This window comes from Sminthopsis crassicaudata, chromosome 2, assembly GCF_048593235.1.
Source record: "Sminthopsis crassicaudata isolate SCR6 chromosome 2, ASM4859323v1, whole genome shotgun sequence".
Lineage (NCBI taxonomy): Eukaryota > Metazoa > Chordata > Mammalia > Dasyuromorphia > Dasyuridae > Sminthopsis > Sminthopsis crassicaudata.
In genome coordinates, this window is record NC_133618.1 from 275,197,651 (window position 1) to 275,210,832 (window position 13,182).

Consider the following 13,182-nt stretch of genomic DNA (forward strand, 5'->3'; position numbering starts at 1 on the left):
GAAAGTTATAGGTAACTCAGAAGACCATAGAGGTGTGTGACTGGTATCAGGCTTCAGAATATTACAAACAATGTTTGTAATAAACAATAACTTCAGCAGATGTCATAAGTATCTAAGAAATGTATTGTTGAGAAAGGATAGCATATTATTCTGTAACAAAGGATAAAATAGATGGACACAAGTGTCATTACAAGACATAAAAGGAAGGCCTTGAGACCACTGGGTCTCTTTGGAAGACCTTTATGTATAGATTTATATAAGATGAAATATAAATGTGTTATGATACTTATACTTAATAAAACCAGAGCTGGAATAAAGAGGGAAGGAAAGCCCTTTAAATAATACTTTTTTTTCAATTTGATTTGATTTTTCTTATGCAATAATTGTGTAAATATGTGTTCATGTATTGGATTTAACATATTTCTACTATGTATAACATATTGGACTACTTGTTATCTAGAGGAGGGGTGGGGGGAAGGGCGGAAAATTGGAACACAAGGTTTTTCAAGGGTTAAAGTGGAAGAATTATCCATGCATATATTTTGAAAAATAAAAAGCTTTAATAAAAAGTAAATAGAGATAATTAGGTGTTATAGGATATTGTTATAGTCAGAAGGATGAGTACAAATCTGGCCTTAGACACTGGATTTAACTTCCTCAGTTTCCTCATCTGTAAAAAGGAAATAATAATAGCACCCACTTTCTAGGGGTAACAATTAGCAGTTGTTATGACAACATGTTTTGCAAACCTTAAAGTACAAAGTAAAATTCTTCCCATTGTTTGTAAGGGAAAAAAAATACTTCAGCAGTCTAGGACCTATGGTATTATATCCAACCATTTTATCCATTTCATAATTGTTAGGGGAAATGACTTCTCTCTGAAAGAAGACTAATACTTAAAGCCAAGGAAAAAGACAAGATGATCACGAGAAAAATACCTCATGTTTTTATTTGTCAGGACACTGCACTACTGAGAAAACCCCTTTACTATTATTATATTCCCATTCATTTAACAAAACAAAAAACAAAAAAACAAAAAAACTATATCATTTATCCCTAGTAAAGATGTTTAGCAGAAGAAAAAGGAAAAGGCTATTTTGGAAATAGAGGTAGGGCTAAATATGACCTTTATCAAAGCAATATTTCAACACCCACTTGTTCCAGTTTTATATGAGCACTTTAATTAAATCATGCACTATCCAGACCTCCATTCCTGAAGGTTCTAAATTACTGTGCTCATTAGGAGAAGGGTAAAAAAAAAACCCCAGGATCTCCATTGCATCTACTGAGGAAAATCAAAAAAGCCTTCATACGACTGTCAAGGGCACAGCTCCTTCAGTGAATTTTCCCTTCTTCTACTTCAGCTTTAATAGACTCATATGTAGGTGGGCTGGATAATTTTCCCCAACAAATCAGGTGGTAGCCATGGGGGCATAGCTGCAAAAAGAAAAACAAAACCATCTGTGGACAGTCTCTGATCCACTAACTCAATTTCTGGTGCAACCATAAGAATCCTAAATATGTTTTACATAAACTTCTCATAAGGCTTAAATTCCTGGGAGGCAAAAGTTAGGTCTTTAACACATGTACTAAGTATATGGCAAAAGGCCTGCCAATTCAAGAAATCCCTTGGGATGAGGAATGCCCATGATGAAGCATTTTTTCTTGTAAAGTTATAGTTTGGAGAACAATGGAAATAGAATAGAACAAGAGTTAGAATAGCAGAGATATTGTACTGTGGAACTCTACTTCATAGCCAAGTGCTCCCAGCCCATCTTAAACTCTGGAGAAATGGGAGTATGGAGGCAAATGGAATATAAACTGTGTTGAGGTTTAAATAAAGATTATTATGTCACTTCATTCTCCACTTACTCCATTCTGGCTTCTAATTGCTGTACTATCTGTTTGTCCACATAACGGCAGAACAGGGAGAGGAGGTTGCTGGGGACAATGAGTGGCTCTGCCAAAGAAGCTGTGGCCATGTGGGATATCTCCCAGGCGATCAGAACCACCATGTCTGTCCTATAGAGAAAAGAAAGCTCTCAGTAAGGTAGGCCTAACCAGAGCCTGGTATACTTGAGGAAAACAAACCAGGGACAAGCCTCTATCACTCATTCACTCAAAGAAAATTTAAAATTCTCAGGTGCCAACAGATACCTAAAGACCCATGCTTACTTTTTTTTTTAAGTTTCAATAATTTTAGTTTTCCAACTACATATAAAGATAGTTTTCAACATTATCTCCTGTAATACTGAGTTTCAATTGTTTTCCTCTTTCCCTACACCTCATTGTCCCCTCCTTCCCAAGATAGCAAGCAATCTGTCATAGGTTACATGTGCACAATCATTTCAAACATATTTCCATATTAATTATATTGTGAAAGAAAAATCAGAACAAAACAGGAAAAAAAGCAAACTACCACAACAGAAAGGTAAAAACAGTATGCTTCAATCCACATTCAGTCTCCATAGTTCTCTCTCTGGATACACATGGCATTCTCTCTCCCAAGTCTACTGAAATTGTCTTCATCACCATGGTGCTGAGAAGAGCTAGTTGATCATCACATAATTTTGCTGTTTCTCTGGTTCTGCTCATTTCACTCAGCATCAGATCATGTAAGTCTCTCCAGGCTTTTCTGAAATAGTCTGCTCACTATTTCTTATAGAATGATAATGTTAAATTACATTTCTACACCATAACTTATTCAGACATTCCCCAATTGATGGGTATCTACTAAATTTCCATTTCCTTGCCACTACAAAAAGATGCCACTATAAACATTTATGCACATGTGGTGCCTTTTCCTTCTTTTATAATCTCTGGGATACAGACCCAAGAGTGACTCTCCTGCCTACTCTTAGTATCTTGGTCTGCTGCAACAAAAGACTTTTCTAAACAGAAGGGACCATCAGTTATCACTATCCTTCAGGTACTACAGATAAGCTACCTTGAGCTCACTCAAACTTCCTCTCTTCTTTACGCAGACTAGAGAATATAAGGGCAGGAAAAATCTTATCCAACCCAGAACAAAGATAACACAGTGTTAAAGAAGCCGCTGTATCCGATAGTGTGTCTCACCAAGTTGCAAGATCATTGCTGCTGTGTTGTTGCTTCAGGGAACAATTCAGGGACACCAGCTGTTCCCCATGGCTCAGAAGTGAATAGAGCAAAGAGATCCCAAACTGTAAGAAATGGAGCAAAGATGAGAAATAATGTTGGGTAGTCAATGGCTCCCAAGACCTTTCTTCCTTTGTCTAACTCAAGGGAAGTTTTCTCTCTAATGACATTTAACCTCTATGGAAATAGTCAGGATTTTACAAGAACCGAAGAAATTCTGGTCTTTTCCAAGATAATAATACTTTATATATTTATATAATGCATTGAGATTTGCAAAGTCTTTTACAAATATCTCACTTTATCTTCATAGCTACCCTAGGAGGAAGGTGCTATTACTGGTTCCATTTTGCAGATGAAAGAAACTCAAGCAGACAGAGTGCCTTGTCCAAGGTCACATTGCTAGTAAGTGTGACTGGAACATGGAGTTTGTGAAAAGGACTTAGAGGATATTTTATTATTCATAAGTATCCAATTTGTGACTACTGCCCGGGGCACTGAGGTATTCACTTAAACGGGATCTGGTCACTAAAATTAGAAATGACCTATGTTCAGGCAAGTCTCTCTAGCTTATAAGCTGCAATACCTGGTTCTGAAGGACTACAGTGATTGGCCGCTCTTGGGATCCAGGTTGTAGTACCATGAGCCCTTGAAGTCCTTGGAGAAGCTCACTAAAGGCCAACAGATTGATACACTTTCCCATGGGCTTGAACAGCATATGTAGGGCCTGTAGGAAGAACAGATTTCAAAAGGCATTGTTCCATGACTAAACTTATTTAAACTTCTCCATTTTACTCCTTTTTATCCTTCCTATTAGCTCTTTGTAGTTGGGTTATGCTGGCTACCATTCCTGATGTCTTTCAACTCAATTCTGTTATCATTTAGGCTCCTCCAGCCCTAGGACTGCCGTCCACACCACCCCCACCAAGCCCATTTCTTCCATGATGCCTTAAAGGAAAGAAGAACCGGAGCTTACCACTACAGGCATGACTTTCCTACCCAACTCTGTGCATATAGACATCATGGCACTGTCACTGAGTGTCTTAACTAGATCCATCATATCAGAATTTGTGTTCTTAATTCCTTAACTCATGAAAAGAACTAAATAGCATTGGTGAATAATTACCGCTATATTTTCTTTTCATAAGATCTGGATGAAAATCCTTAGCACATGAAATGAAGAATTGATGGGTGGTCATGGATAAGAATTATACTATATAAAGGCATGAATGAGTTATGGTATGTACCAAAGATGGGAAACATCAGGAGGGCATAAAAGAAAGGTAGGTACAACAACCTCCCATTGTTTTGGTTCTATAAGTTGGTAATTTTGTATGACTCTTGAATGTTATAAATATCCAAATGGCCTGTGGCAGAAAAAAGGTTCCCCATCCATGGTCCTTACCACGGAAAAATACAGATCCATGGAAGTATCCCTCTAGAAAACCACCCGAAAAGATTGTCATCACTGATCTCTAACACGTTAGGCACTCGGCCCAACCCCACTGTACCTGATCAGGTGTATCCCTTCGAATGAGGAAGGGCAAGTGACTGGTGATTGACAGGACAAGGTGGACTGCCTGATCGCGTGGGAGAAGTAGTAGTAGCCGGGCTACAAGGACCTTTCCTTTCCTCACAGATAGCACTTGTAGAAGTCCATTTGCTGTCTCCCTACAAATGAGTTGGACACAGAATTGAGAGCTAAATGGGACTTAACAGCCATCTATCTAGTCCAAGTTCTTAATTTGACAGAAGAGCAAAATGGAGCTCTTAAATTATGTGACTTGCCCAAATTCATAAGTACCAGAATGAGGATTCAGATCCAAGCACCTCAGGTTTGTAGAAATGATTGTCAAGAAGGATATTCTAGAGAAATGAGCCAAGTATGGTTTCCCCCAGAATGGGACTATTACATACTCCAGAATGGGACTATTACCTACTCTTTTTAATTTTATTTAAACTTTTTATTTATAAAACATATGCATGAGTAATTTTTCAACATTGACCCTTGCAAAACTTTCTGTTCCAAATTTTCCTTACTTCTCCCCACCCCTCCCCTAAATGGCAGGCAGTCCAATATATATTAAACATGATAAAGCATATATTAAATGCAATATCTATATATACATATTTAGCTGCATAAGAAAAATCGGGTAAAGAAGGAAAAAAACAGAAGGAAAACAAAATGCAAGCAAACATCAACAGAAAAAGTGAAGATGCTATGTTGTGCTTCACATTCAGTTCCCACAGCCCTTTCTCGGGGTATATATGGCTTTCTTCATTACTGCACAAGTGGAACTGGTTTGAATCATCTCATTGTGGAATAGAGTTCCATCCATCAGAATTGTAGGTAATACTCTTAACTATCCCACAAGTCCTAGGGTGAATGAAGAGGGGTCAAATGTACTTACTCTGAATTGTCTTCATCATCTGTCCTCAAGGCCTGGTAGATCTTCTCTAGCTGTTTGCTCTGCAGCTCATAGAAGTAGGACTTTGCTGGTTTATCCTTCTGATTCTCCTCCAATTTAAGCAGCTGAAGGAACATCTGAAGGAAGGGGAAATATAAATCCCTGAATACTCCCATCTTGCAGGTAAACTTCCCTCCCTAAATTTTCCATATGCACTAGCATGAATAGGAATGACTACTGGGGGGGGGGGGAATCAGGGGGCAGCTAGGTGGCGCAGTGGATAGAGCACCAGCCTTGAATTCAGGAGGACCCGAGTCAAATCTGGTCTCAGACACTTAACACTTCCTAGCTGTGTGACCCTGGGCAAGTCACTTAACCCCAGCCTCAGGGGAAAAAAGAAAAAAAAATCATAGTTGGATCTCCATACTTTATTAGGAAGGAAGATTTTTAGGCTGAGGTAGGCCAGAACATGAAATCAGTGAAAAGGCAGATTCAAAGGTTTAGAAATATCTGGTGGAGGATTTGTTTGAAGCCCATAGCTTCATCCCTCAGGAGCTGATAAAGAGCTAAACAAGCAGTCTTACCTTCTCAATCCGATATAGTACTTGAAGTTTCTGATTATATATAGCTGTGTCCTGAGGAGAAAAGGATATTGGCTACTGATCTGATTTCCAGAAATCAAAAAGCCTAGGATCTTAAGTAAATTCTGAATAAAAAACTCAATTTTAGGGTTTGGCCTGACTTTTGAATTCAGTTTAAGGAACTAACACTAAGATTTGCCAAACATTAAAATATAATAAGTAGAAGGAGAAGCTATAAGCACACAACAAGCCTACCTGCTCCTGTGAACCATGTGACACTGCATCAATGGCTCTGCGAGGACTGAAACAAGTAGATACAGCCACCTGCCCTAGGGAACCTTCAATTCGAACCACTGGGAAAAAACAAACAAGATGATACCTAACCACTGCCCATCCCTCCCAGGAGGCTTGAAAGTACACCCTTGCCAATATGGCAAGTTCTACTCCTACCTGATTCATAGTCCTCTGCCTTCTGAATGTAAGGGGTCACCAATTTAGGTGATTCTAGCCTGTTCCTTCGACCAAGCAGCTCCTCATCTGCCTGTTTTCTTTCTAGCCTTTGGTAATATTCCTGAGAGCAAGGGGAGTGCAGGAAGAACATACAGAAGGATGGGAAGGAAAACAAAGACATAGGACTATGTTCCATGTCTGACTGGGAAGCAAGTGGGTCAAAACATTTCCTTATATCCTAATTCCAAAGAGGGAGGATTCCTTTTAGCATGAAAAATGAAAACGGGCAAGAGAAGTGGAAAGTGAGAAGCAAATCAAGACCTAGAAATAATTCAGAATAAATAGTAATGGGAAAAATATAGGACTTTTGGTTTTGAGGTTAGGGAAATGAGAGGAGACAGTGTAATAATTTTGGGCAAAAAGATGGCTGGGATACCACTTGCCTCGGAGAAAAAAGGAGGGGTATCATTGTTTGTCATCACCTAACAGGTCACAGGGTACCAAAAAGTGATTCAATTTTGTAAATAGAGACTCTTCCTTAGCCAACCCAAAAAGGGCATTGGTAGAGATCACGTTCCAAGATTCAGTTTCGGGCATTTTGATTCAGTACCTTCTGATGTTCATTCACTTATAAACTAAGTCAATTTAGGGATGAAGGTCCTGTTGCATTTCTTGTACAGTGGATTGAAAGATTATCAATCAAAAATGCATTAATTAGATGTTTTAAGGCAGGAATACTAGACCTTTTTTAAGTATCATGAATGATACTATGTATGTATCATGATGAAACCTGTGGATACCTTCTCAGATTAATGTTTTTAAATAAATAAATTGGGGTTACAAAAGAAACCAATTTTATTAAAATATACTCTATAGAAATGAAGACTGTGATAATGATATAATGGTGATTCCAACAACTATTGTCACTGTGAAGTAGTAATGAGCAGAAATAATATTTCAAGACATCTATAACAACTATAATGTGAAAAGACCTCTGATTTCTATTGCTCACAAAATTACAGGTACTACTAATATGACTAGCTTGTTGCTTACCCTTGTGATCAGATAGAATGCTAAATTTCAGGTAGAAGTTAGTGAAAATAAAAATGTAATTTTTTTCCTCATCCTTTAACCCCTGGTTTAAAATTTCTGCTACTAGGAAACAAGATCATATCCAAGTTGGTACCATGAAGACAGGGCTCCACCTGTTTAATCCTTACTTCAGAGGATCATAGATTTGGAGATAGACAGAACTTTAGAAGGTGATCCAGTCCAATTCTTAATTTTATATATGCAGAAAGTGAAGCCCAGAAAGGAGATGTGACTTGCTCAATCACACAAATAATAAGTGGAAAAACCAGGACATGAATCTGGATCTCTTCCATCTACAAATCTAACATTCTTGCCACTGCACTCCACTCCTACACAATTAGGCCACTTACCTGGTAGTAGTAATCGTCCAGCTGAGGGTTTTCACTTTGCAGCTGGACCATCTGTACCTTGATCACCCAGTCTTTCTCCCTTTGATTCATGAGACCAGCATAGGGATCTGGCTTCTGGGACCACAGTTTCCCAACACGGGAACTTTAAGTGAGGAAGAACATTCTTTTGATGTCTGGCCCTCTCTTAGCCCCCTCACTCTCCCAAAAGAGGCTGGGAAGGGAGTAGAACTCGCTGGGAAGGATGGGGGCAGGGACAGGGTGACAAGGGTGGGAGAGCCCAATTCAAGCAGACATTCTGGGTTCATATTACCCCTCAGAGGGGGGACCTCCCACATCCAAATCTCTCTATCCTGTATTCCGCCTAATGTTACCTCTGGTGTTTAGAACCACACCGTTGTTGTTCTTGCTGCTGCTTCTGCAAGATCCGCTGGTGCTGGGGATGCAGCTGGGTCCCACGATTGGGAAGGCTACAAAGAAAACTCAGATAAGGTAGCAAGCAAGTTCTTAGCAGCTATCTTATGGTAGTATTTACCAGAACTTCCTTCAAGATAAAGGATCTTATCACAACATAGTATTTTCACCTTTGTCATTTTGTTATTGTTTGCCTGCTTGCTTTTTTTAAACTAATTTTTTTCATTTGATCTGATTTTTCTTGTGCAAGATTATAAATGTGGAAATATGTTTAGAAAAATTGCACATGTTTAACCTATATTGGATTACTTGCTATCTAGAGAAGAGGAATGGGGGAAAGGAGGAAGAAAAATTTGCCACACAAGGTTTTGCAAGGATGAATGTTGAAAAATATCTTTGCATGTATTTTGGAAAATAAAAAGCTATAAATGATCTTAATTTGGGGTCTGTGAACTTTTTTTTTCTTTAACATTTTAACAACTATTTCAATGTAATTTGTTTCTTTTGTAATCCTCTGTATTTTTGCATCTAAAAACATTACTACAGGAATGGATCTTAAATGGGATTTTAAGAACTTCCAAAGTCCCAGATGAACTCCCTTCCTACTTGAATCTATCCCAGTCTTAAAGTAGAGAGATACAAGGGAGGGAGAGTGTGGTGGGTGTGTGGGTGTGTGGGTGTGTGCACCCTGAGCCTCTGCACCCAATACAGTAGTTTAGAAACACAAACGCTTGCTTCTCTCTCTCTCTCTCTCTCTCTCTCTCTCACACACACACACACACGATTGGGATTCAGGAAACCTAAGTCTAAACCCCAGCTCTGCCAATAATTTATTAGCCATGTAAACTTAGGCAAAGAGTTCTCTAGGCTTCAAAAAGTAAGGGATTCGGAAAAGATTCCCAAGCACACTTTCTAGTTTTAATTTTAATTCTTTTTTCAAAGGATACAGTGATCTTAGCTACAACTAGTACTCCTAAGAATTAGTCATGGGAAGGACATATCTAAAGTTCTGGCAATGTCCAAAATCTAAAGTACCTGAATTTTAGGGGCCTCGATGTTGGTAGATTGTAGAAGAGAGATGGGTCTGATGAGGACAGCTGAAGTCCAAAATGTCGTGCTGGGGAACTGGCACTTGGGAGTGTAGACCGGAAAGAAATTGGAGAAAAACAATCTGTTGTCTGAGGAAAGATTTAAAGACTTAGGAAAGAAGGGTCTTATTTGACCACATACTTCCATTCCAAGTCTTCCAGCCTTTCTCCTATTCACTTCATCCCTTAAGTAGTTTTTTTTGTTTGTTTGTTTGTTTGTTTTGTTTTTGTTTTTTTGGTTGTTCTTGTTTTAAAATTTGCAGACCATCCTCATGGACTTCTTTTTCTTGGGAAATGTATATCTTCCCAAGACTTTATATCTCAAACAGCATTTCCTCCTAGGAGTTTATACATCATTTTAATATATTTATAAATTCCCCCGGAAATTTATACATCTTAAAAAAACAAACAAACAAACTCAAGATAATTAAGGGAAAAAAAAAAAACATTATCAGGAAGATATTCCACATGCCATTCTACTCATTTTTTGGTGTGTAGGGGAAATAGAGTTGACAATCATTTCTAGATAAATACTCCTAAGACTGATATAACAATTCACCAGCATAAGATGTTCCATTCATAGTTATTTTCTTCTCTTCTTGTTAACCTCAGTGAGTCAGCCCTTGTCTATGTCCCTTCCATGTGACTTCCCAGTTTCAGGATCCTTTTTTCTCCCCCCCCCCCTTTTTTAATCCAACAAGAGTGAGCATACTCCTTTCACTTCCTTTCTTTCTTTCCCCACCCTTTTGTTTGTCACACCAGCTGCTTTGTCATTTGTTCAGCATAGCTGAAAGGTTACTGCTTCTCTGGCCTCTTTCCTCTATAGTTCTCCAGGTATTTCTGTCAGGTCCCCCATCTCTTAGACAATAATATCCCTAAGGTATTATCCCAACAACCTAAAGGCCTCCCTTTCTATTATTAAATCTAATACTATTAAATTCAAGGAATGAATACGACATAGAAATGAAATTAGAAGTAGGATTCTCTCCCACTACTTTTATTTCAGTTCTCACACCTCACTGCAAAGTTAGTTCATTATAGTGGAAAAACAACTGGGAATAGGATAGAGGAACATCTATCTCTGCATACTCATTGGTGTGTCACCCAATTTAACTATTATTCTCCAGAGCAAGGATCACAGGAGACTCAGTGCTACAGAAATAGGGAGCAGCTGAACATGTTTAAGGTTTTCATTCTTTCAGGCACTCAGCCAACTCTTTCATGAGGTTGAGAATGTAGCTAACTTACCTGACACAGAAAGTGTAAGGATACTGGAGACATTCCAAGCATGTTGGAGGTCTTAAGTCTTGAAGAGCTCTTGAGTCCTCTCTATAATAAGAATAAAATCTACTCTTATTTGGGACCTTTATGTCATCCTCTGCAAGGTCTACCTCATTTCCTCAGGATGTGAAAAGGCTAGCCAGACATTGACTGCTCCCACCAGTTTTATTCACATTAAGTCCATTTCAAAAAGAATCATCCTCCCTCTTATAAGAGAACTACTTGGGTAATTCCCTCAAATAAAAAACTTCAGATTTATCCAGGTTTTATCCTTCTAATCAGGGAACAAGAAGGGAAATGCAAAGACAGGCTTAAAGAAATTTAGATTCTCTGTAGGATCCGAAGAGCCTAATTTCCTTTTTGGGAACTCCGTGCCATCTTCCCTTCTCCTATGCTTTTCTTGTTTATTGACTACAGAAAGCAAAACAAGCCACAAAAATGGATCAGAAAGGTGATATGAATGTCAAAATTAAGTAGAAATAGCTTCTTACCCCCCTAAACAAAATATTATTAGTATAATTCAGTAGTATTTGAGGCCAATGAAAATTAACAGAGAAATGAGAGTGAGATGGGAGTGTGGGAGAACACAAGATCCTTTCCCCTAGTAGCACCTGGGCAGTATGGATAGCACTGAGTACTGCTGGATCTCCCAAATTATTCTCTTCCTCTTCTTCCTCTTCTTCGGTGTCCTCTTCCTCATGGGTTCTGCTAGCCTTCTCAGGGATCTGGAGACCAACAGGTTTGCCTGGTCCTTGCTCCATTAAGTTTGAGCCTAGAGAAAGGGCAGCTCAGAGCTCTGATTGAGGAAGGTCATTATATCCCAGCCTAAAATTACTTTCTGGTTATTCCCACCACAGCCTGCTTCTGACCCTAATCTATCCTTAATGTCCTAATACACAAAATATTTTGCATTATGTAGATAATCACTTCTTCTGAATGTCCCATGCATATAAACAACTCCTTAGAATAAATATCTTGAATATTTAACTATCTTAAAATACCCTAAACCTGACCCGTTTCAAACATTTTTATTGTCTTCTTTCTAAATAGAAAGAAGACATCCGTCATCTCTTCCCCACACCTAAAAAACCTTGATAGTGTCTTTAATTGGGTATCAGTTCCAGCTGCCCCAACAATCCTTTTCCTCCTAGTGTATTCCTTGACCCCCAGCTTTTCGTCTTGACATTATGTGTTGCCCCAGCATACCTGTGTTACAATCCATTTTGTCAAATGGGTTGACTGCCTCAACTGCTGTCTCTTCCACAGGCAGACTCTCATTTTCCAAAAAGTAATCCTTTAAGACCTATGACAGGGCAGACCCTTAGGGACATCCTTCTTCTACCAGAGGATTAAATTAAACCCCTACCCAGTGGGAAAAGAGTCAGGTCCCATCCAGGAGAGATGCCAGGCTGAGAGGAAGTTGCTTAACACCCCAAAAAGGCAACTCTTTGCCTTTGCCTAAAAGAAACAGTCTCTGTGGACCATTAACCATATCCTCAGGGCAGAAGGAAAAGAAAGAACTACCATGGTCCTGGAGTCAGCAGAACCTGGGTTCAAATTTGAGGAGGGAGAGGATGGGGAGAAGATGGTTGATTAGAATAAATAAGCTTTATTCTCCAACCTTCAACTCAAGATTGCCCTAGGAAATGGACCTTTGAGTAAATTTATATGGGGAACTCTTGAACTAGAAAATTCTCTCTACCAATATAAGTCATCACCTTTTCTGTAATTTAGAAAGTGAGAACACCTAGAGCACTAAAATGTTAGGTGAAGTTCTCAGGGTCTGTCAGAAGCAGAGCTTAGACCTGGGCCTTCCTGGCTTTGAGGGCAACTCTGTCCACTATAGCTCTCACCAACCCAAGGTATCCTGAGAAGGTAATAGAGGAAGAAGAAGGTGGTGCTGAATGGCACTTCTCTGCTAGTACAAGAAGCGGTGAAACCATTATCAATGAGAAGAAATTAAGAGAGCTTTTATTCTGCCCTTCCCACTTACAGCCTGGCTGTTAGTGAGAGCCTGACCACATCCAGCCATGGCAACACCTGTTCTGGGGCAGAGCTGCTTTGGCTCCCAGCTTTTTAAAGGTTCTCAATCCCACACTCTGTTCTCTCCTTAAAGAAACAGCACTCCCTGCTCATGAGATTTTGGTAGGAATATAGGAATGTAATTAGGGGATAATAAATACCTTGTAGTGGGAAATAGGGGAAAAACTTGTATGACTGAAAATGGGGTGTCCTGAGAATAAGAGGTCTCTAGAACCTATGGGGTCATAGGATTTAGATTAGGAGGAATCTTGGAGATTATCTAATCTCCTGCAAAATTTAAGTGATTTGGGATGGCCTAGATCTTTTAACTCTAAATCCTACATTCTCCATTATACTAGAAGCTGCACACCAAAGTCCATGCTTG

General features: G+C 39.0%; 1 protein-coding gene across 2 annotated transcripts; it reads right to left on the reverse strand.

Annotated features, from left to right (window-relative positions):
• Positions 1-923: 923 nt before the first annotated feature.
• Positions 924-12,822, reverse strand: PATL2 (PAT1 homolog 2). Of its 2 annotated transcripts, XM_074289509.1 has the most exons (16): positions 12,769-12,822; positions 11,982-12,078; positions 11,387-11,547; positions 10,743-10,823; positions 9,442-9,584; positions 8,367-8,462; positions 7,996-8,137; positions 6,554-6,674; positions 6,359-6,456; positions 6,107-6,157; positions 5,526-5,659; positions 4,626-4,785; positions 3,701-3,841; positions 3,079-3,182; positions 1,873-2,022; positions 924-1,437 (listed from the first exon to the last, which is right to left on the reverse strand). In XM_074289509.1, exons 1-16 carry the CDS (start codon positions 12,805-12,807, stop codon positions 1,413-1,415), a joined length of 1,743 nt encoding a protein of 580 aa, XP_074145610.1. In that variant the 5' UTR covers positions 12,808-12,822; the 3' UTR covers positions 924-1,412. The 2 variants fall into 2 exon arrangements, with proteins under 2 accessions (XP_074145610.1, XP_074145611.1); XM_074289510.1 differs by lacking the exon at positions 924-1,437 and having other exon boundaries at positions 1,869-2,022; positions 12,769-12,821.
• Between the last annotated feature and the right edge of the window lie 360 nt (positions 12,823-13,182).

Coding starts and splice junctions, on each gene's coding strand:
- PATL2 (XM_074289509.1), bottom strand. CDS start 12,807: ATGGCTGGATGTGGTCAGGCTCTCACTAACAGCCAGGCT. Junction 11,548..11,981: donor CAAAATGGATTGTAACACAG/GTATGCTGGGGC, acceptor CCCTTTCTCTAG/GCTCAAACTTAATGGAGCAA. Junction 1,438..1,872: donor CAATTAGAAGCCAGAATGGA/GTAAGTGGAGAA, acceptor TTCTTTTTGCAG/CTATGCCCCCATGGCTACCA.